This window comes from Poecilia formosa, unplaced genomic scaffold, assembly GCF_000485575.1.
Source record: "Poecilia formosa unplaced genomic scaffold, Poecilia_formosa-5.1.2 Scaffold13, whole genome shotgun sequence".
Taxonomy (NCBI): domain Eukaryota; kingdom Metazoa; phylum Chordata; class Actinopteri; order Cyprinodontiformes; family Poeciliidae; genus Poecilia; species Poecilia formosa.
The window spans coordinates 1,887,230-1,909,587 of record NW_006799952.1 but is presented as its reverse complement, the minus strand read 5'-3'; the positions used below and the strand labels follow the sequence as shown (position 1 = coordinate 1,909,587).

The following is a 22,358-nucleotide window of genomic DNA, read 5'->3' as shown; positions in this document are numbered from 1 at the left end:
TAATATTTTTACCAAATGTGTTCCCTTTTTTATATAAATATTTTCCATGTTAATTTTATACTACTTCTTTATTCCTCTTTAGTTGTGGATGGACAAACTTGTTTCATGTTTCTTACACCTCTGAAAGAGGCTGCATCTCAGTCTGATGTTAAATTTCTCACTCATATTGACACCTCCATGAAAACTACGTAGAAGAGACATCTTAGCTTTAATACACGATACCACAACGACACATGGACATTATCTGACGTCTCTGATCTCTAACCTGTCATAATATAACAGGTTGAAATAGATAAGGAATAAAACTTGTCCATCTTTATAAGCTGTGTGATGTTTTGCGACTCCAGATTATTTTTCTTTGGATGAAGAAGGGTTAAACTGGCTCTTATTATAGTGAAGGTTTCAGACCCTTGCCCTTTACTCCTTGGGCACTTCTGATAGCTCCCGAGAATTGAAATTAACTAGCCAATCACGCGTAGTTGCTACGAGAAATTAGTAAATATTTGGCCAATCAGCATCGCTGAATTTAATGACTTTGGGACACTCAGAATTTTGCCACAGTTTTAGGTAGCTATGGTGATAAAGTTGATAGGGACTACGACAGAGAAGACGAAACGTGACTGAATTTTCCATCTTGCATGACATTGCAGATGATTTTACAGATGACGGGTGAGCTACAGCTTCTGTTTTATTAGTTTGAACTTCCATGTTGTTCTATTTTGTTGTTTACTTTTTCTGTTCATTAGTTGCCACCAGTTCTTTTGTTTTACGTCATGCTTATTTACGGTAGCTCCGGTTAGCATTGTGCTAATGGTGCTCTGGATAAATGTATATTCTTAATTGTTAATAATAATGTTGCGCTTGTAATGCTGGACAACATGGCTGAAAAAAGTGTCAAGATATAATCGTTTCATATCAGTCGACATTAATTATTGATTCGTTTTTTTTTTCTGTTTGTTTGTTTCAAATATCTGAAATATTGACAAATTAATGGCGTGACTTTCCGATTCTGTCCACAGTTTTCACTCCACCCAACAGTTTATTTTTAAGCAGCTTCTGCTCAAGTTACTCAACAGGTTGTTGCTAGGTAACCAAAGAGAGAGTGAGTAGTTTATGTCATAGACATACGTATTCATGTCTATGAGTTTATGTCACCAATTTAGCTTCGCTAGCCTTGAGAGGTTGAGCGCGGTTGAGCGGCTCAAGTCTTTCCTCTGCCTACATCCCCCAGAATGCTGTGCGGTTTGCTTAGCGCCGTGTGTTAGTTCTTTTAAGTAGGAATGCCTTTGCTGTCTGGTGTCAGAATTTAGCTTGTAGCTCCATGTTAACCGCCACACGAAAAAATACCATAACTTTATTATTTTCAAATTCTTTAAAATAGTGTTTATTCTTAAAAATCCCAAAATATCATTACAATTCACTTGATGTGCACCTATGAATTATATAAAGTACAATGTTTGCATAATATATATTCATTAAAATAAATATGTAGATGGTAAACTGACTTTACATCACTTATGCACATGAAATTAATACATTTAAAAAAGCAAAAAAATAAATAATCGAGATTTTTTTTTCTAAGAGAAAATTAAAGATTATTTAGAACAAGTAGTGCTTTTGAAACTTTGTGTTTTTATAAATCGTACGTTATTCATAGCTTTTGCTTTTGTGCAAAAGAACTGCTAATTGTGCCTGCCAATGTGTGGGAGTCAATTACTCTGAATTGCCTTAATTCCCCAGATCTTTACTATTATGCTATTATGGTTTGCCTTAATGTGACTATTTCACTCAGATAAATTATAATGTCTGTTTGGTTTAGCTTTATTAGTTTTCAAACTTTATAACCAGCTTAGTGCATCCATAAGCAGATTATGTGTGTACATGTACAGTACAACTCTAGACTCCAAAGCACTAAATTCCCAAAACATTTCTCTGTCCTGTTATATAAACAACTAATTTTATCTGTGACAGAATCGTCCCAGAACCGATCTTTGATGAGTGAATGACGAAGTTAGAGATCCTGTAATGAAGTTTCATCTTGCTGTAAGAGCAGGAAGAAAACGTCTCTCAGGTACAGTACGATGTTCTCATGAGGCCTAATGGAGTCACTAACAGGGTTTTAGCAGCAAGCAACAACCTTGATTTTCTGATCAGCATACAAAACATAATCACATTTTTTATAGGTTGCATCTCTATTCCTGCTGCTTTTTCTAGCTCATCAACAGCTGTAGTGTTAGTTCACAGAGTAGAAGAGAGCTCATTATTTTTTGTTGATTTAAAACAGTTAAACCAGCCCTGTAGAAATGTATTAATGGAAGCGTCTCTATGTTTTATGCAGAAGCTTTTATGCATGTCATCAAACAACACCATGAGTGCCTTGATGTTACATGTGGGTCGCCCCAGTGGAAATATGTTTGTATGCCGTATGACATAGTCTTTCATAACTCAATTAAAACAGCTTGTTTCACAAGCTGTTTTAATTGCTTGTGAAACAAGCAATTAAAACAGCTTTTTTAATTCTTAAAAATCTCAAAATATCATTACAACTCACTTGATGTGCACCTATGAATTATATAGGTGCACATCATATATATAGTATATAGTATATATATAGTATGCTGTTTTTTAATCCAGTATATATATATAGTATGCTGTTTTTTAATCCAGTTTTATTTTGGTGTGGCTCATGTAAGTGCGGCCTAGTAAACACACCGGTTGCAGCCTTTATTCCTGTCAAACCTGTGTGTTCTGCTTATGTGGGCCTTGCTTGTTGAAACACTCCCATAGCCTGCAGGTCGTTTATAACCCGAGTGCAACACATAATGATCTGTGAAAACAAACACGACAAAACATGAAGGAAAACCTAAACACAATGATTTATTTTCCTTACAATCTCTGTCATTACCAGGGATTGTGCAGAAATGACTGAAGCCTGAAGTCTCTCTGAGCGCAACATCAGCCAGGATGGAGACTGCGAATGCGTCTTCCATCGTTAACATGGCTGGTGACAGAGACACCGGCCTCTTTGCAAAGAGCCCATACAGTGTAGTGGAGATAGTGTTCATCCTGGTGGGAGCTTTACTTCTTAGTATTATCACTACCACCGGGAACCTCCTGATCATGCTCTCCATAAAGGTTGGGGTCTTCCTTTTTTAAATCTTTCATAATTAATGAGTCTGACTCAACCATTCATTCCTGCACACTTTGAAAACATAACCGGACTTAGAGATAAGAATACAGCGTGTGTTCTCCTGTGCAGGATAATCTAATAGGAACGAGAGAACATACATCATACTGCACAAAAAAGATTAGGATCTGACAGCTTGCTCCGTGTCATTGCTTTAAAGGTAAACAAGAACCTGAAGACCGTCGGCAACTACTTCCTGTTCAGTTTGGCCTGTACAGACCTCTTTACCGGGGTCTGCTCCATAAACGTTTATGCCACTTACCTTGCAATTGGCTACTGGCCTCTGGGAAAGTTGGCGTGTGACCTTTGGTTGACTGCTGATTATGCTGTCGGCCACGCCTCAATCCTGAACCTGCTCCTCATAAGCTTTGACCGGTACTTCTGTATAACCAAACCCATGACCTACCCAGCACATCGCAGCCCAAAGATGGCCAAGATGTTGATCTCTGCGGCCTGGATCCTGTCCTTCGTTCTCTGGACTCCCTTAATCTTGTTCTGGGACTATGTAGGACCGAGATCTGTGCCCTCTACTCTATGCTACTGCGAGTTCATCTTCAACCCATGGGCGACGTTCGCGACTTCCATCTTATTTTTCTACCTGCCGTTGTGCATCATGGCCTACCTGTACTGGCGGATCGTGAAGACCAGCTATGATAGCTCGAGGAGGAACAGCAGGAGACCATCAGGTGGAAGTTTTTCAGATATTGTCTCCATCCCAGAGGAAGGGATCACAACCAAACAAGAGGAGGAGGATGGAGATGTGAAGGAGAAGGAAATGTTGCAGCAGCGCAGTGTAGTTTTCAAAGAATTGCAGGCAGACCAGATGGACTCTGAATCGAAGACTGTCAGTGCTTCGACTTCCAGAAGACCTAGCATATTAAGGAAGAGTTCAGCTGTGAGTAAAATTCCAACACAGACACCATCTTCACAGAATTCAGCTACCGATTTAGAGAAATCTGAGACAGGAGGTGTAGTTTAAGTGACCAACCTTAGAAGCAATCAGTTGTAATTGTAGCTAACTGAGTTCGTGAACCAGCAGAACTCAGACTCAAAAATTAAATTCATAGCATCACATAGTAGCTGTCGTAACAAAACAGTCTAACTATGAAGATTGTTCTTTGCACCAGCTCCTTAAAATCTTAAACTTAAATGTTAAAACAATTTAAAATCCTTGAATTTATCTATGCTGAAACCATTTAGTTGTTGTCATTCTGAATAAACAAATGTTACATTTCTAAATCAGTGCTCTGTTATAATATTAGCATTTATGGGGCCCCTGAAGGCCAGGGGGGCCTTAAGGAGCTGCTGACTTAATTTGGATTTAACAGAAGTGCAAATAATTGATATTTTCTGATTTGTTGTTTTTAAGACTATTTTTGTGGGTTTAAATATTGTCGACAATGTTTTCTAGTAACATAACGACCCAGTAATATTTTTACATTTCCTGTCAACATCAACAAAAACACGGTGGTCTGTTGGTGGAAACACGGTGGTCTGTTGGTGGAACGCCTCGACAATCCCTGTAGCAGTACGACAACTTTATGTTAAAGTGGGTATTGAGAGTCAGACCCTAAAGAGTCTACTATAGTTGGTTTTGCTCAGTTTACACTGCCAAGTTATGACTAAAAAATAATTTCTAAAATTGTAGTATGTGTTTACCTATTCAAGTTAAAATCTGCAGTAAAAGAAATGAGTTAAAATCTCATACAGTAATTTACTACGTTTTGTCGTAGCCTTTAAACCTTTTTTAAACATTCTTCATTTGTAAATACTTGACATTTGTTTGTAGAGGAACAATTATTATTCATAATGCGGTAAACAAGAAACAAACACAACTTTGGAACCTAAAAATAGTCAACATGGAAACCTTCATCTTCTCCTCTCTTCCCTCAGGTTTCTTATCGTAATGTGAGCATACAAATTCTGGATAAGTGGAGAGGGAGGTACAGTACTACCAGGGAGAAAAAAGTGACCCGCACCATCATGGCCGTCATGATTGCTTTTATCGTCACATGGACGCCTTACAACGTGGTGGTCCTTGTCTTCACACTCTGCAACGCCTGCGTCCCAGATACACTGTGGGGCGCAACGTACTGGCTCTGCTACTTCAACAGCACCGTCAACCCCGCCTGCTACGCCCTCTGCAACGACACCTTCAAGATCACCTTCAAGCACCTGCTCCTGTGCCAGTACAAGAACATTCGGGGACAATGGTTGCCCGCCTAGAACTGAGCTGAAACTCACAGACTCCTTTAATGAAAATAAAGGCGAAAGCTGAAACAGCCAAAAATGGGTTCTGTTGGTTCCTGCGCACCTTCTTTTAAAGCATGGAAAATTGTTTGTGTACTTTATTATACTTTAACAAAGACCTGCTACTGTTTTTAATTCCCAAAAGATTTTTTTTAGCTCTGTGGAGTGTTATTGTGAGAGTCTTATTTTGCCCCGGTTCACCTCTGGAGTCCATTGATTGTAATGTTTAAATGTGTACACTAACTATATGCATATGAGTCTTGTGACCTCTATTTTATTTAGAAATGAAAGTGAGCTGGTCTGGTTCAACATCATAAGCAGCTTCATAATCTTCCAAGTTTCAGCTCTGGAGGTAAACGGTGGAAAAAGAACTGTTGTGCCCTCTAGTGGATCTGAAGCTGCGTCATTGATACTTTTTCCCTCAGAAGCTAAATAATGGAGGCCTGAAAATTAAACTTTGGGCTGCTTTATCCTGTTGCAGCACTAAAAATAGGGGATATAAATTTGAATCAAAAAATTCCTCAACACAGATTTAGAGCTCAAGTGGAATCTGTGCTGACACAAGATCTATTAAAAAATGTGGACTTCATAGAGGAGTGGTGAGAAAAACAGCCAAAATTGAAAGAAAGTTGTTTTAGAAGTTTGTCACAAGCCACACAGGAAAAACAGCAAACATCTGACTGGAGGAGCTCTGGTCAATGAAGCCACAGTTTAAATTTGTACATGCACACTTTTCACATGACGTTAATGACGTAATCCTGAAAGAAAACCTGTTAGAAGTTGGTGAAAACTTCAAACTTGGTTTATAAGATAAACAACAACCCAAAACATGCAACCGGAACCACTTCACAGATGAGCGCCACCTACTGTTGGTCAATCACCTTTCCAATAAAGCTCATGGTTGGATTAAGACCAATGTGAAGTTTAAGGGCTGTGGATACTTTTGCAAAGCTTTGCATGAGCTACAAGGCATACTTTTACTGACAAAAAGCTCCGAAGTTTAATAATATCATATTAAATGTTATGTGTCAGCTTAAGGCTGCCATATTAATCAGTGCATGTTGAGCCAGCACCGTCTAATCTTCCCATCTTGGTGTGACAGTCGATCAACATGGGACCTCTATTGTTCTATTGATGCTTTTGGGGTTTATTGTAAGCAAAAGAGTCACCATACCTGTTTGTTTAAGATGCCTCCCTCTGTCCATGTGGCTCCAGTCTTAACACTCTTATTGTGTTTTGTGCCAATGTTATCAACATCAACACTGGAGCAAGAAGTAGCTCTGCAAGTCCAGAGAGAGCACAACCAAAGATCTGTCGGTTCAAATGTGAGCAGAACCATTAACGGTGGGCAGATCACTGCGTATAACAGCTTAGTTTTGTTATGAGTAAGACACGATTATACTAATCAAAGTTATACTTTCCTGTAAGAGGACACAGATCAGTATTTACCCTGTACACACTGCATCAAGGACCAATTATCTGCTCTATAGTTTGTCAAAGTGACCAGACAGTGCTGCTGTTTGGAGTTAACACATGTCTCGCAGGGGGAAATATGATGTGGGTAAAGGACGGAGGGCGAGCAAACCGAAGTCACTTCATTCCAGCAGAGCACAGGGGTAATGGCGAAGGACAAGAACCAGATAGGCGGCTCCTGGGTGGACCTGGCATTACCCGAAGACTTTCCAGAACTGTACACAGAGGAGAGAGCTGAAGAGGAAGAGGAGGACACAGAAGAAGCTGCCAAAGACAGAGCAGTAAAATGCAGCCCAACTCTGCTGAGGATGCTGAAGGCAGCAGAGAGCAGGTGGACGCCTCATTTCAGAGACAAGGCAGAACCGTCCGAACTGTGGCTGAAAGCCACCGAGGCCGAGGCGTTGAAGACAAACATGGTGAGCAAAGAGCTTTTTTTAATTGCCTGCTTATAATACAGTAGCGTAGAACATAACGTGCTCCTGTAATCACACTCCGTGGATCTGCATCTACTCAGGCAGTTAATGATTTCAGACGCATGCTGCAGGCCTCTAGAATGTTTCACCACATGCGTCACTCGCTCTCTGATAAAACAGGACTCTCACTGGTGTTGAGAGTACAAATCAAATGAAAGAAATTATTTTTAATGCTTTTGTAGAAAAAAAAAGACAAAAGGGTTTGGATCTTGTCATGATGGGGCTACAGGAGTTCCTATGTTCCTATGCCAACAAAAAGATGCATAACCTTTCATTAATGTGTGATATTAAATCTGAATACTACATTCAGCAAATTTAGAGGTTTAGACACATTAAAAAAAATTAGAAAATCCCAGATTATGTTGTTCTTGATCATGTCTGCTTCTTATAGATCAATTTATAATATTTTAATTGAATGGAGGTAATCCTGAGAATGTATTTTATGGCAACACCTTAAACTCAGCGCTTCCTTTTTGTATTATCATACTCAAGCGAAGTTTACGTATTACACAAACATGGGAAAATCTAACCATCGTGCAGTTCAGAAAGTAGAAGTGTTTTGTGAGCCAGAGATAAACATGATTTGGTGATTTTAAAAAAAAAGCCATATAAACCCCAGAACAAAAAACAAGTGGCACATTAAAATTGCAATTTTATGTATATTCCCTTAGATTGCAATGAACAGCATGCCAGATTTTACATTAAGAAAGGCAGAAACACTATTATTTATCCCTCTGTGGGGTATTCAGACTAAACCAAATGTTTCAGACGTGATCTTCAGGAATAAGAGCGATTGTAGTCAAAGGAGAAAATGCATGTGAGCAAGATGGCCTGCAAACCTGCTCTGTCAGGAGGAATGGAGCAAATCTCCATAAAATTATTGTGAGAGGCGTGTTGAAGGACATGCCTCTTACAAGAAAGGTCTTTAAAAAGTCATACAGTTTAAAGACCTTTCTGCTAAACAATAAGGAAATGAAAGTAAAATGACCTCAAAAATCTCTACAATAAAAATTCAAATCTACGTTCTTCATCAATACCATTTAAGATTCACAACAGCTTCAAACATGTGGTACAAAACAATTTAAGCTCTTCGGTCTCGTTTAGAGTAAATAAATAAAGTAGCAGGTATTCTTCTGAATGCAACAACAGTTTGTAGTTTTGTTCTTCACTTTGTCCCGCTTCTCTCAGCCAGTAAGTCTGTCCACGTCCATCTCTGTCGTCTCTTTGTCCGCCGAGAGCAGAGTTCTCTCCAAGCAACATAATCTTATTCACCTTATTCACGCTAACGCTACTCCTCATCTTTTCCTGAGCCTCCTCTGCTTTGAGTCCACAAAGAGTTCATTATTTATTCCCTCTGTCCTCTGTCACCTGTTGGGCGTGGGCGTGACGTAAAGTTTTGGCTCAGTGAAAAGTTTCACAGTGTCGGCTTGCAGCTCTGTGTGGCTGTTCAGTGTCACGGTGGGAGCGCTCGGCACAACATGAAGAAAGTGTACAACCTGGTGAACATTTCTAAAGCAAAGGAGAAGGAGACAGTGCATTCCATCTGTATCACGGTACCACAGCTTCTTCTTCTTCTTCTTCTTCTTCTCATGGAGGGTCAAGGCTACAAATAGGACAGATTCATAAGCTGTTTGAGTGTTTGTTTGTTCATATAAAAACACCTCAGAGTTATTGTCTGAAATGAAATGGATTCATGTCAAATTATTGTTTCACTTTGGGTTAAATAATCTCCAGTTTTTTTACAGTAGCTGGCCTGGATTCAAGTCTTTCTTTATTTCTGGATCATTAAGTTAACTTTCAAGCTGCTCCAAGTCACAGCTTAATGTCTTTCTGTGCTAAAGATTAAGCGGTAGCTCAACAAAAGTCATCTTATTAATGGGGGAAATATTCAGGAGAACATGTGTCTTCCTGCAGCATGTTTAAGCAACTCTCTTTAACTTTGATTTTAGCGCCGCAGCAAAGAAGTTTAATTCAGATTTTACATGCATGGGTGTGTTTTGTTTTGTTTTGTTTTTTATTTGAGGACAACATCAGAATAGGGTAAACTATGGTTTTATATTTAAAATAAATTTGACGGTGATTAAACATGTTTACAGCAGATCATCACCAGGCACATTTATTGGCAGCCCTGGTTCTTTTGCAGGGATGTTTTGGGAGTTAAAATCATCCAGTCTTGTCTGTCTTTTGCTTTGCTTCAATTGCAGACATGAGAAAATTTATTCAAACTTTGAATATTACCGTACTCATGTTTCCATGGTTTTGTCACTTCGCTATTTTAGGTTTAGATCTGATCCAAATATTTGGTGAAGCTTTTAGATGCTTCTCCAACTCTATTTCCCAAACTGAGATGTCACAATGAGAATTATTTAAAATTTTACGAGGTTTTCTCAAAAATTGACCTACCTGCAGGGCATGAAGTCAAAGATCTCAAATTTTATGAGCAGACACGGATTAATGCTCGGGGAGGAGTGTTAAGGTACAACGAGGCAAGCTGAGAATAAAATACAGGGAAGCCAGATGATGAGATATCATAAAGAGGTTCTAAGAATCACAATTAACATACAGTAATTTGGAATAATGCAGAAGCTGGGAAGGGTTCACAAGTATCACAAAGAGAATGTGGGGGAAAAGCAAACAATACAGAGGAGTAAAAGGACCGAGATCAGGAAAGACTTCAGACTGCACGAAACAAAACGTGAGGAAAATTCACATCATAGATTTGCACTGTAGCTGTTCAGGTCTTGTTTTTGAAGCAGGTTTTCTCTCTGCTTCAGTCTCCTCTTGGTACAGTGTGAATCCTTAACTCGTGTTACTTTCGAGTTGATTCTTTGAAGTCGAACACTGTTGGGGTTTTTTTTTTACGTAATTTCTGACGTATTTCGCTTTGTCACCGAGAGAAAATGCAAATTCCTTCTGACTGCAGAGTTTCCAGCTGTAATCCTCTAAAACGTGACCCCGATTTAGTTTTTGAAGGTGGGTGTGTCTGTGATGAAGAGTGCATAAAAATCTGCACAGTGAGGCGAGATGAATACTGGAACGAGGGGAAGTAAGTAGAGGAATAGTAAATGTTTGAGCTTCGGGATCAGGCAGAGAGAGGACATGGCCAGGTGGGATTCATGTGACAGCAGCTCAGCATTTGAGCATGCACAGCGGATGGTGAGCAGAAACAGCTAATGTTAATGAGGTTGTGCTAATTTACTGATTACAGTCCTTACGTGGCCTGTGGATGTTTTTATGTCTTTTTAAAGCCTAGATTATTTCTAGGGTTTAGAAACCCTAGAAATAATCTAGGGTTATTGTTGTTTGTTCTCTTGAATTGCAGAAAATTCAGTTCAATGACCAGCAAGAGGAATTCAACAAGCTTCCCACCAAGGCTGGACCTCGGCCTCTGTCTCACTCCGTCTCCCAGTCGTCTCCAGACACCTTCAGTTCAGGTCTGACCCCACATCCTTTACTTGGAAACCAGTGCTCAGAGGATTAGCTTCTCCTTATGATTAACTTTAAAAGAAAAGATCATTTGATAAAACGAATCCCTCCTGTTTGCCACTTATCACCGTTCTCAAACATGTCAGTCACTGCCAGGATTTGTATAGACTTCAAAGGCTTCAACAAGCTGAGGTCAGATTAAGAAGCTATAACCTAAGGGAAATCAAATCCTGAGTAAACCTTGTCTCGGTGTTGAGGTGACTCTTTTAGAGTGTTTTGTCTTATTTCTGCGATGCAGTGGGCAGCGTAAGCTCTGAGGATGAATCCCCTCCCCAAGAGAAGCCGCAGAAGACCTCAAAGGGCCTGACGGACTTCTGCATCAAAAACATCAAGCAGGCTCCTTTTGGGCGCAAAGAAATAGACATCGCTCAGCAAGGTGCCACAAATACATGTCATGCAGCCCTCATTCATCATTTCGGGAAAAGCTACTCAAATGGAAAGAGGGAACAGAGTTCTTTATGAGTATCTATGTGTCCCTAACTTCAGGAATGCCATCTCTGATGATCCTGAGGAAAAGAGCAGGTGGAGAGAAACCGCTGGCTGGAGCCAAAGTCGTGGGATGCACACACATCACTGCACAGACAGCGGTCAGTTCTGCACAAACTGCAACTGACTTAGTTGTTCAGCTGCGTTAGGAGATTTCATTTAGTCCAGTAAAACTTTTACATTTGCTCAGAAAATCCCACAGCAGGCTGAATTTGCAAGTATAAAAATGCCAGAGTTTATACTGACATTTTAAATTTAGGACATGTAGGGTTAAAAGAGGATTTAAATTATTGAATCCAGTAAATATGCAATAACCACGTCGGTGTGTCGGTGTGTAGGTGTTAATTGAGACTCTGGCAGCGTTGGGGGCTCAGTGTCGATGGGCCGCTTGCAACATCTTCTCCACTCAGAATGCGGTGGCTGCTGCTCTGGCTGAAGGAGGTGAACCCCAGCTACATCAACCCCACACGGTCGTTTCCCTCTGTTTTGTCATTTCATCACCTCACCCTCTTTGTGGCTCGGTGTTCATCAGGAATCTCGGTGTTTGCCTGGAAAGGAGAATCGGAGGATGACTTCTGGTGGTGTATAGAGCGATGCGTGGCCGCTGACTCCTGGGAGCCTAACTTGGTATGTTGACTCACTGTGAAACATTTGAGCCTCATTTAGTTGAGTTTACTATCTTCTATTCTTTAAGTCAAATAAGTTTAATTTTTGAACCTAAATGTGTGAGTTTGTGAAAGATAAACGTACAGAAGTAAGTTGTGTTAACTTTTGATTAATTTTGTCAAACCTCCAAGAGTTGAATAAATGAGAGTTTTTAGGTTAACACTTAAGACAGAAGTGGGAACTAGTTCCCAGAGTGCTTAGGGGCATGTTTTGTATGTTACATTCTTTTGTATTATGAAGGCAAAAGTTTATTTTAATACAAATTTAATTTCAGATTTCAAAACTAAATGTTTTTGATCAGAATTCATTGTAATGTTTAATAAAATTCATTATCAGATCAGAAATTTTGATCATGCAACTTGAAACAAGATTTGCATTATTCTAAAGTAAAATAACTTGTTATTTTAACTTGATATTGTGAGTGGTGAGTGAAAGTAATAGAGAAATGTGTGCTCTTTAACGAGGTCAGAGCAGTATATATATATTTTTTTTTTGCATATTGTGAAATAATTATTTGATTTAAATCACAGCAGTAAGTTAAAACTCACAATTTAAGATTAATGAACTTATAAAACAATGTTTAGACAACTTGTCTCTTGTTGTTAAATTAACTACCTAAGCTTTAATTTCCAAAACCAAAATAATTTTCTTGTTGACTTAAATTGCATATTCAAGGCAGCAGGTGGACTTTCATTTTCAATTTGAACCACCTTGAAATGTTTTACAGTGCTGTTGAAAATGCTTAATGGGGTTAATTTGACATTTCTGATTTTAATGAATCATACATCTTATATTAATTGTTAAAAGAGAATATCCCGTTCATCAGTTTGTGACCTCATGGTCAACACAACCAGGTCTTTTTCTTCATAGCTCTGAAACGTACTCAAAAACTGCTGTTTGTATTTTGATCAGATCATTAGCTAGTTTGAGACATTAGAGTGTTTTCCACTACCCCAGGATGAAAAGCTCACATTCAACAGGAAATACTGGCCGAGTGCCTTGAGGTGTCATATTGTAACTCACTAAACAGACAACAATACAGAGTAATTGTCAGATCACTTAGTAGGACGTTATGATGATGTGGCAACAACTTCAGGACATAAAAATGGTGGAACTCTTCCCTCGCTTCTTTAGCGTTGAGCTTTGAACAGTCAGACTTCCCTGCATTATTATTTTTGTGGTCTTTATTAATATTTCTCCAGGCTGATAATTTTGAAAGTTTTTCCTTCCAGATTCTGGACGATGGTGGTGATTTGACCCAGTGGATCTACAAGAAGCATCCGAGCTTGTTCAAAAAGCTCAAAGGCATCGTGGAGGAGAGCGTGACGGGCATCCATCGGTTAGTTTCTCCACACACCGCAGATCAGCTAATCTGAACTCCGGTCCAGAAGCAGGCGTTTCTGTGGGTGTTTCAGGTTGTACCAGCTGTCCAAAGCCGGCAAACTGTGCGTCCCTGCCATGAACGTGAACGACTCCGTGACCAAGCAGAAGTTTGACAACCTCTACTGCTGCAAGGAGTCCATACTGGACGGGTAAGGAGTTGTGTTGTGACCACAAACAGGTGGGGCGACTTGAACCGCAATGACCCCAGCTGAACTCTTCCAGGTTGAAGCGAACGACTGATGTCATGTTTGGAGGAAAGCAGGTGGTGGTGTGTGGATACGGCGAGGTCAGTGCTGGATTTTTGGATAAAAACTCGAAATCTTTCAGCTGCTCAGCCAACCTTTTTTGTTGGTCTGTTTCCTCGCAGGTCGGCAAAGGCTGCTGCGCCGCTCTGAAAGGCCTGGGCGCCGTCATTTACGTGACAGAAGTGGATCCTATTTGTGCCCTTCAGGCCTGGTATGACAAGAGGAAGTTTTTATGAGCCAGGACGGGAAATCTCCCGCCCCCTTAAACGAAATGAACGAGTGTTTAAAACAAACCTGTCGTCCTCCTCTTCCCAGCATGGATGGCCTCAGAGTGATTACACTGAGTGAAGGGATCAAACATGCAGACATGGTGATCACCTGCACAGGTATTGCTGACCTCTTAATATTTTAATGTAAAAATGGCATTAGGAGTTCATAAATGAGCATTTTCTCATTCTCGTAGGGCTGGGGTGTCGAACTCAATTTAATTTTGAGCCAAATCAAGATCATGAGTGTTCTTAAAGGGCCGGTGTTCTTAAAGGGCCGGTTGTGCCAGAATCTATTGCTAAAACCCAGTTAACGAATTGTTGAAATCTTAATAAATTCTTAAAATTAAATAATATTGAACATCTTTTCAGTCACTCCAGGATTTTTCTAATTGTTTTGAGGATTTTTTTTTTTTCAATAAAAATCAAGGTGTTTGTGGTACTCATTTTGAAATATTTGTACTTTTGTATGATGGAAAATAGGACTTTTTATTACTCTCTGTATCGTTATGGATTATAAATCATGTAAAGGTCAGGCAGATGTTTTACATCCAAGTTGCAGTGAACAATCACTTGGATCCAACATTTTTCACAATTTTTGCCAAAAATCCGCAACAAACTCACAGCCATGTTTTAGTGCGAAAAAATGCAGGGATTTGTTGATTTTACGTGAATTTTCCACAATAATTCACAGAAAAGTGGAGGGACTGATTGATGTAATTTTGCAGTAAACAGATAAAAACTGCTTTGATTTGACTGATAAAATAATGTTTATGCACACCTTTATCTTTTTGATGGTAATAACAAAAAAGCTTTGGCGGTTCAGATTTGGGTTTGCCTTGAGTTTGACACCTGTGTCATAGGGCTTAAATCCTGGGGATTATTTTTTATGGAGGTTGCATGTTGCCTCCAGGTACTTTCACAGTCCAAAAACATACCTGTAATACCTAATAAAATACACAAAAATGTGTGTCCGATATGAAAAAGTTAAGAAATATAAATACTTTTGCAAGACAGTGCGTCTTTCCGTTTCCTTCAAGGCAACAAGAACGTGGTAACTCGGGAACACTTTGACAGAATGAGGAGTGGTTGCATCGTCTGCAACATGGGACACTCAAACACTGAGATAGATTTGGTAAAAACTCTCTGAGTCTAAATCATGTTTGCGTTTGTGAGCATTCGAGTGTGTTTGAATGTGAGTTTTCCTCTTCTCAGACAAGTCTGCGGACCTCAGAGCTGAAGTGGCATCGAGTCAGGCCTCAAGTGGACCACATCATTTGGCCTGACGGCAAGCGGGTCGTCCTCCTGGCTGAGGTGACGAAGCTGTTTTTACCCCCCGATGACGACGATTATTCACCGCTAGCGCAGCCTGTCTGCGTGCGGTGATGGGTCTCGTATTTCTGAGTTTGACAGAGGCCCTGTTGAGCATGCGGAGACAGCTAACCGTTTTGAATCAAGAGGGAGGAACCTGCAGTAATGAGACGGCAACCAGAGATGCTGCCCATGCGGCTGGACTCTGGTTTCATCACAGGTTCAGACAAGGATTCACCTCTGACCCCACAGTGGGAGATAGAGCTGAAGGAAATGTTTTCTGAGGACAGGATTTTGATAACTTGTAAACATTAACTATGGAGAATTACAGTTTTCTTTATCCATAGAGTTTATGGTACCATAAACCGTTAAACTTTAACGATGTGATCAGAAAGATGTGTTCCTTAACCCTGAAGTTCAGCTTAAACATTTTGAATGGTTTTGTTGCTGGATTTCTTCTATCAAGGAAGGTTGTCGGCTGCAATCGCAGTGAAGGAGCATGAACATGAAACAGACTGTAACCTTTACTTACGATGGATGTCGAGAATCTCCTCCCTCAGATCTTTAGACACCATTTGTTTTTGGGGGGTTTTTTGGTCCATGTTCAGTGTTTTTTCTTTTTTCTTTACATGAGAGCCACAGTCATCCATGCAAACATATACAGCTCTGAAAAATTGAAGAGCCCACTGCACTGAACCCCATTGAAAACCTCCTGGTTGTTCCACCAAAAATTAATTTCTGAACTCTTCATGAGTTAGATTAGGATTGTTGTTTCTAAATGAACATGAAATTGTTTTCTTTGCATCATTTGACGTCTGAAAGCACTGCGTCTTCTTCGTTATTTTGACCATTTCTCATTTTCTGCAAATAAATACTAAATTTCTGCTTGGAATTTGGGAGACACGTTGTCAGTAGTTAATAGAATAAAAGAGCAATGTTAATTTTACTCAAACAAATGAGAGAAACTGATCATTTTAAGTGGTTTTTAAAATTTTTTTCCAGAGCTGTATATAGATAAGATGACGAAAAGCTTGAAGGCACAAGATGTGGAAACACTTCTGCATAGCACTGTGTATTCAGATTTGCTTCACTTTTTTATTGTTGTTGTTGTTGTGATCATCATAACTATTATTGTTAGCATCTGACATGTTTTCTATTTCATATTTCAAATTTTTTGTGATCATTTTATTCTTTTGTTTTTCTTTTACTTTTCCCTCAGGGTCGACTGCTGAACCTGAGCTGCTCCACTGTGCCGTCTTTTGTCCTCTCCGTCACAGCTGCAACTCAGGTATATAACCTGCTGTTTTAATTTAATTTTATTTATTTTTACCTTTTTACCTTATTTATTTTGCCTAACTTTGCCTTCATCTTCCCGCTGGTGTGTTTCAGGCTTTGGCTCTAATAGAGCTGTACAACGCACCAGCAGGACGGTACAAACAGGACGTTTACCTGCTGCCAAAGAAGATGGGCAAGTTTTATATTTCGTGATGGACCTACATATGTCAGGTCTGCTCAACATTTAATCTGAGATCTAAATGCCAACATGGTCGTTTGTACTTCCAGATGAATATGTAGCCAGTCTGCACCTGCCGATGTTTGACGCTCATGTAACAGAGCTGACCGAGGAGCAGGCCCAGTACCTCGGCATCAGCAAACACGGACCCTTCAAACCCAATTATTACAGGTAATATTCACCCTCACACTCTGGAAATAGAAAACATAAGGTAATGTTTGACTTAGATTTTTCTTCCCAATAGATATTAATCACAGAGGAGATGATTTGGCTTGAAAACCCACTCAACACCTTCTACCTAGAGGCACTGGCGCCCCCTGCAGTCACATGCGCTGTGCTGCTTTTGTGGCGGGACATTTATATTTTATCTTGTTTTTTAGTTCTTGTTGGGGGTTTTTTTAGTCACATTTCTGTGTCATTATCCACTAATGGATTAATTATTAAAATAAATAGACATTTGTTCAAACTTTTTCAAAAAGACTGGACTGTTTTCATCAACTTTTGGCCACTAGGAGGCGACAAAGTGTTGTTTTTAGTGAAATCAAAGATGCACTTCTTCATAAGATGTTTCATTGCGTTTATGTCTGTCATAATCTGGTTTTGTTGCTCACTTTCTGAAAATGTCAACTATATAAACATATATTAAAACTCTGGAGACATGAGTTGAATTTCAAGACAAAAAATCTCCTTAATATAATGTTCTAACAACCAAATAAACCAGTATAATCACCTCTAAAGTGATGGGAACCTACCTGTGTGGAGAGAGCGGGTCAGTTTGACTGATCTGCGGAGATGCAGCTTGAATACTGAGCTATGATTTATATTTTCATCAGTTAATTGATGAAGCACATATGAAAACAACTGACACATACTAAAGTGTTGAACAAAACATAATGATAAAAACAGCAAAGATGAGAAAAATAAGAATGAATAAAGTGGAGGAATGAATAAAAAACTCCTGGCTCACCGAGCAGAGATGTAAATAAATGTAACTTAAATATGAGTGTCTGCATTACATTTGTTTTGCATCCTAAATGAATGTAAAAATCCATGTTATCCTACCACATTTATGTTCATATTAAGATCCATCCTGTCTTTTGTTTCAAAGTAAAACGAAAAGTTCAGACGATGCGTTTCGGTTTCTGGGTCATGTATTTATTTTCTCTACACCTTCAAAATAAAATACAGTCAGCCAGAATTTTTACATTAATATTTTGGTCCATCTCCCAACAAAACAACCTCTAATTTAGTGAGAAAAATCACTGGAAGACCGTAAGTCTCGTTAAACCCCTCTTCTTGAATTCAATAAATACTAAACAGCAGAAGTGGCTTAACATTTTCTTGAAACTCTTTGGCAGAAACATGCACACTTAAATTAAAAATTGTGAAACCATTGCAACAATCAAACATGTTTAAGTTTTTAAGCTCATGTTTATCAATTTAAAAGCTGAAATTACCAAAAATGTGCATGATGCAACAATACCAGTAGATCTGCTCAGTTTGAATAAATTACAGTGCATGAAATATTAACACTTTTCAAATACTGTGTTCCTGCTAAATGCTGGATTTCATTCACTTCCTGCTGTTCAACAATATGTCTGACTTTCTATTTTACAAACTCATCCTGCCCTTTAAGTGACTAAAATTTGATTTGTCTTGCTTACATCTCCCTTCCTGTGCTCTGTTTTATTTAAATCGTAGTTTTAGTAAAAGTTTTTATTTTGTTTTTAGCAGTGGAAAAAACTTTGTCAGAAGTTCTTCCTCCACAAAATGAACACTACAATCCATGCAAGAGACACAGCAAAGGTGTGAAGGCGAGATGATCTGGTCTGATGTGGAGAATGAATGAGTGCACATAGTGAAAAACACAGTGGTGGCAGTATTATACTGCGGGTATGGAGTGGGGAGGCTTTTCTGCTGTTAAAGGTGCAGCTTGAAATGCTGCACCTTTAACTGGAGCTGAATACAAATTCAACCCAAAAGGAGGAAATTAAAACCAAATATTTACCACTTCACATGTCAGAGTTATCCCATAATTTGTTAGCATTGGCAGACATTAAAGTGTGTGGGTGTAAGATGCCAGTCAAATCGACTTTATGTTTACATTTATTCCCACTTTAAGGTTCTTAGAAAACAAAAAAAGACCAGCATTTCTACAACACCTGCTTCTGATTAAAGAAACCACAGCATGACATCATTTTTTACATAAACTTTGATATATTTTTTACCCAAAATTAAATTATTTGTGCTCCAGTTGAGCCTAATATTTCTTTATCTTCATTTTTCCCCCCCTGTAACCTGTGTAAACTGAATCAGTAATTTCAATAAAAGGTTACTAATGAATTTCCAGATTTAGATGTGTTTGGAAATGCATAACAACAGATATAAGTTGGATTTGTAGCCCAGTGACTCAGATTGGGTTTCCCATGAACTCCCAGATATTTGATCTGCCTTTGCGTCCAGAACCGGCTCTCTGCATCAGTTTGGACTCCTGCAGGTCGCAACATAATTAACTGTATTCCTGGAAAATCCAGCTGGTCATCTGACAGCTATCTGTTTTCCTTGATAGTCTGCCTCTGCTCATGAAGTCCTAAAAATACCCCCTGGATTACTGTAATCCAGGGACGGGATACGTGCGTTGGTGTGTGTGTAAACACACTGAAGCACCACCTCTAATTTGGGTGAGTTGGTTAATTTTTGGCCACAGCAAGGGTAGAGAAATAACGCATCTGCAAAAAAGCCCTTTTTGTCTTATATTTTTTCTGTCCTTTTTTTCTTTCTGATAATCCTAAAAAAAAAGGAAATCTCCAGAATCTCATCTTTCTGACTGATGCTGACAAATTGACAGCTCCGCCTTCAAATGCTTCTCCTTTATCACCTTCTTCTGCTGATTTAAAACCTATGAAACATCTGATACTTACCGTCAAGCTGAAATTAGCGTAATTGCCCTGTAATGTGACAGATACAATGGCATACAAGCCAGGAGAACGGCAGAGACAACAGCAATTAGTGTGTGAGATTAATGAGGAGCTCCATTAACCTCCACACCCAGACTAATCTAATGAAACTCCAGTGTTACCCGCATCTCGGAGAGAAAAAGCGTGATAGTGTCGGCTACTGGTAATCCGCAGGCTGGTGATGAGTCTGAGGAAGACAGATGGTCTGCGCTGTGCAGCCTGAAACACGGCTGCACCAGTGAGCCCGGTTTGTGGGCATTTTCAGCAACCAGGAAGTATCGGGATTTGGTCGATGTCGCGTGTGTCCTTGCCTCCTCCTGTTTAGGGGGATTCTCCCTAAAGAGCTTTGATGCCTCTCCTGCATCACGGCAGGGTCTAATCACCCGTACCAGCTGTCGGCGAACAGGCCTCACCTCCTCCTTCACTGTGCTTGCCACCACTTAACCCCACATCCTCTGCAGAAGGACGTAATGGACTCTCTGAGTGTCTGCAGTGAAACATGATGAAGAGACATCAGCTGCTGGAAACCTGCATGGGGCAATAAGCTTTTGTTTCCTTTAATTTGATGTCTGAATGTTTTTATTTGAAAGATGTTCTGATCAAAGGAGCTGGAGAGTCCTTTAAGTAGCAAAAATCATTTTAGGAGGGTCTTTGAGCAGAATTATTATTCCTCTTCTTAGTAGTACTTTATATTCCTTTCATCTGTTATTACTTTTCCTTACATGTATTTCTTTGTATTTAGTATAAATGTATTTAAGGTCCAATATTACAGGTTTCCCAAGTGGTGTTTTCTTTATATGTTTCGTTTTCGTTATTATCTGTGTGTCTGGTTTCATGTTATGATTGCTGTTAAGACTCTTGGAGTTAATAATTTGAGTGATCTTTGTCTCTTGTTCTAACATCCGTCTCTCAGTTGCTTTGTTTTATTTCTCTAATCAGAAATAAAATTCTCACTTTTAGCACAGCCGTTTGAAATCTACAGTGGAGTCACACTTTGCTTTAGTGAAACAAATGAGAAGAAGACACTGAATGTTTTTCACATTTTTACTGCATATGTCATTTGCTCTCAACGCTGAGCAAAGGCAACATCCAAACTTACAGTTTTTCTCCGTCACTGCAGTGCATTTTGATGTGAAATTTACAAATTAAAGATTTAATTAAAGTGTTTTCAATGTTTCTTGTGATTCTCGAGAGCTTAAATCTTTGCAGCGTTGCTTTCGTTAGACACGGAACAAAACTTTGTGTGCTACAATAAACTGTCAGCTTCACCTGAAACACTAGAGGAAGGTGTGAGAACTTCAGCTTAGAGACTGATAACTTTGAAATAATTTATCTTCTGCTCAGGCCATTTTTGGCTAGAAAACAGATCAAGTTTCGCCGTTGGCCGAGCTCCTCTTGAACATTACTGATTTATTGATCAGAGAAGCGTGTGCCTAATGGCCTCTGCATGTTTTCATGTCTTATGGTTCAATAATCAAAGTCTGCCTCAGTTCATACCTCCAGTGTTTTAGGTCTAGGATTACATAAGAGCCTTGATGTCACGACCAGCAAACCGTGGCGAAGACAAACCCCCCGAGGGTCGCCACACATCTTATGAGGGGAGGAAAGCAACCCTGAGCAGCAGAATCACTGGACCGGTGATGGATTCCCATGTTTGGCTTCTTCTCCTCCACCAAACGGATCTCTGAGGTGTTTCTGAGGCTGCAAGAACGCTCAGGGGGGGGATGGTGAGTCTGAACCCCACGCTGCTCCGCCTGCAGCCTCTCACACATGACCAGCTTCAGAGACCGCTCCCTCGTAAGCGACGACAGCAGCCGCGGTCGTGGCTTAGAACATTTATGAAATTGCTAAAGTATTTATATGTTTTTTAATTGGGATTTTATGTGATGGACAAACACAAAGTAGTGTGTAAACGTAAGCAGGAAGGAAAACAATACATTATTAAGACATGTTTTTTCCAAATAAAAGCCTGTGGAGTGATGTGCATTTGAAGTGAGCCCAATTCACTCTGATACCCCAAAATAAAACCCAGTGCAACCTTCAGATGTTACTCTATTGGTTACCTGTGTTTAATTTAATCTTAATATTAATACAGTTGTTCTCAGAGGATTGCCAAAGAGCATTAATGATCAAACAGCAGCAGGACGATCGAGGAATAACATCCCAAGCTTGAACATGGCACAAATTTGCTCTCATCTGTGGTCAGATAATAGCAAAATTAACCTTTTTGACATTCAAAAATTAAAACTAACACAAATCCTCCTTAAAAAAAATACATCCATCCATTATTTAATATGTGAAGGACAGCACAGAGACAAACAGGACAAACAACCTTTCACACACACACCCACACCTAACGGAAATGGTGACAGTCGTGTTTTTGGCCTGTGGGAGGAAGCCGGAGTGGAAAACCCATGAATGCACAGGGAGGACACCATACAGAGAGACGCCAGGCTGGCACTCAAACCCACAAACCTAAAAAATATCTCAACAGTAAAGTGGTTGTAGCAGCATCATGCTGTTCTTCCTCAGGAACAATGACTTGCAGGGCAATCCAGGAAGAAAACCTATGGGAAGAAACCGTCACATCTCACTGAGCTTGAACTATTTTGCAAAGAGAGTATAGACACGAAAGAGCTGGTAAAAGACGAAGCTCTGATTG

The 22,358-nt window shown here is 39.5% G+C and overlaps 2 protein-coding genes across 7 annotated transcripts; both read left to right on the top strand.

Annotated features, from left to right (window-relative positions):
* Window positions 1–543: 543 nt before the first annotated feature.
* LOC103133706 (muscarinic acetylcholine receptor M4-like) lies at window positions 544–5,480 on the top strand. 2 transcript variants are annotated; one of them, XM_007545571.2, is made up of 5 exons: window positions 544–669; window positions 1,972–2,071; window positions 2,909–3,135; window positions 3,348–4,082; window positions 5,081–5,480. In XM_007545571.2, exons 3-5 carry the CDS (start codon window positions 2,965–2,967, stop codon window positions 5,411–5,413), a joined length of 1,239 nt encoding a protein of 412 aa, XP_007545633.1. In that variant the 5' UTR covers window positions 544–669; window positions 1,972–2,071; window positions 2,909–2,964; the 3' UTR covers window positions 5,414–5,480. The 2 variants fall into 2 exon arrangements, with proteins under 2 accessions (XP_007545633.1, XP_016523545.1); XM_016668059.1 differs by lacking the exon at window positions 1,972–2,071.
* A 1,295-nt stretch (window positions 5,481–6,775) lies between these two features.
* LOC103133705 (adenosylhomocysteinase 2-like) lies at window positions 6,776–17,870 on the top strand. Of its 5 annotated transcripts, none has more exons than XM_007545567.2 (17): window positions 6,777–7,326; window positions 10,706–10,817; window positions 11,108–11,245; window positions 11,356–11,456; window positions 11,694–11,796; window positions 11,888–11,982; window positions 13,254–13,360; window positions 13,437–13,553; window positions 13,627–13,690; window positions 13,772–13,860; window positions 13,965–14,035; window positions 14,956–15,050; window positions 15,131–15,229; window positions 16,446–16,514; window positions 16,616–16,694; window positions 16,790–16,910; window positions 16,984–17,870. In XM_007545567.2, exons 1-17 carry the CDS (start codon window positions 7,057–7,059, stop codon window positions 16,988–16,990), a joined length of 1,737 nt encoding a protein of 578 aa, XP_007545629.1. In that variant the 5' UTR covers window positions 6,777–7,056; the 3' UTR covers window positions 16,991–17,870. The 5 variants fall into 5 exon arrangements, with proteins under 5 accessions (XP_007545630.1, XP_007545629.1, XP_007545632.1 ...); XM_007545569.2 differs by lacking the exon at window positions 6,777–7,326 and adding an exon at window positions 8,798–8,936; XM_016668057.1 differs by lacking the exon at window positions 6,777–7,326 and adding an exon at window positions 10,318–10,539.
* Window positions 17,871–22,358: the final 4,488 nt, after the last annotated feature.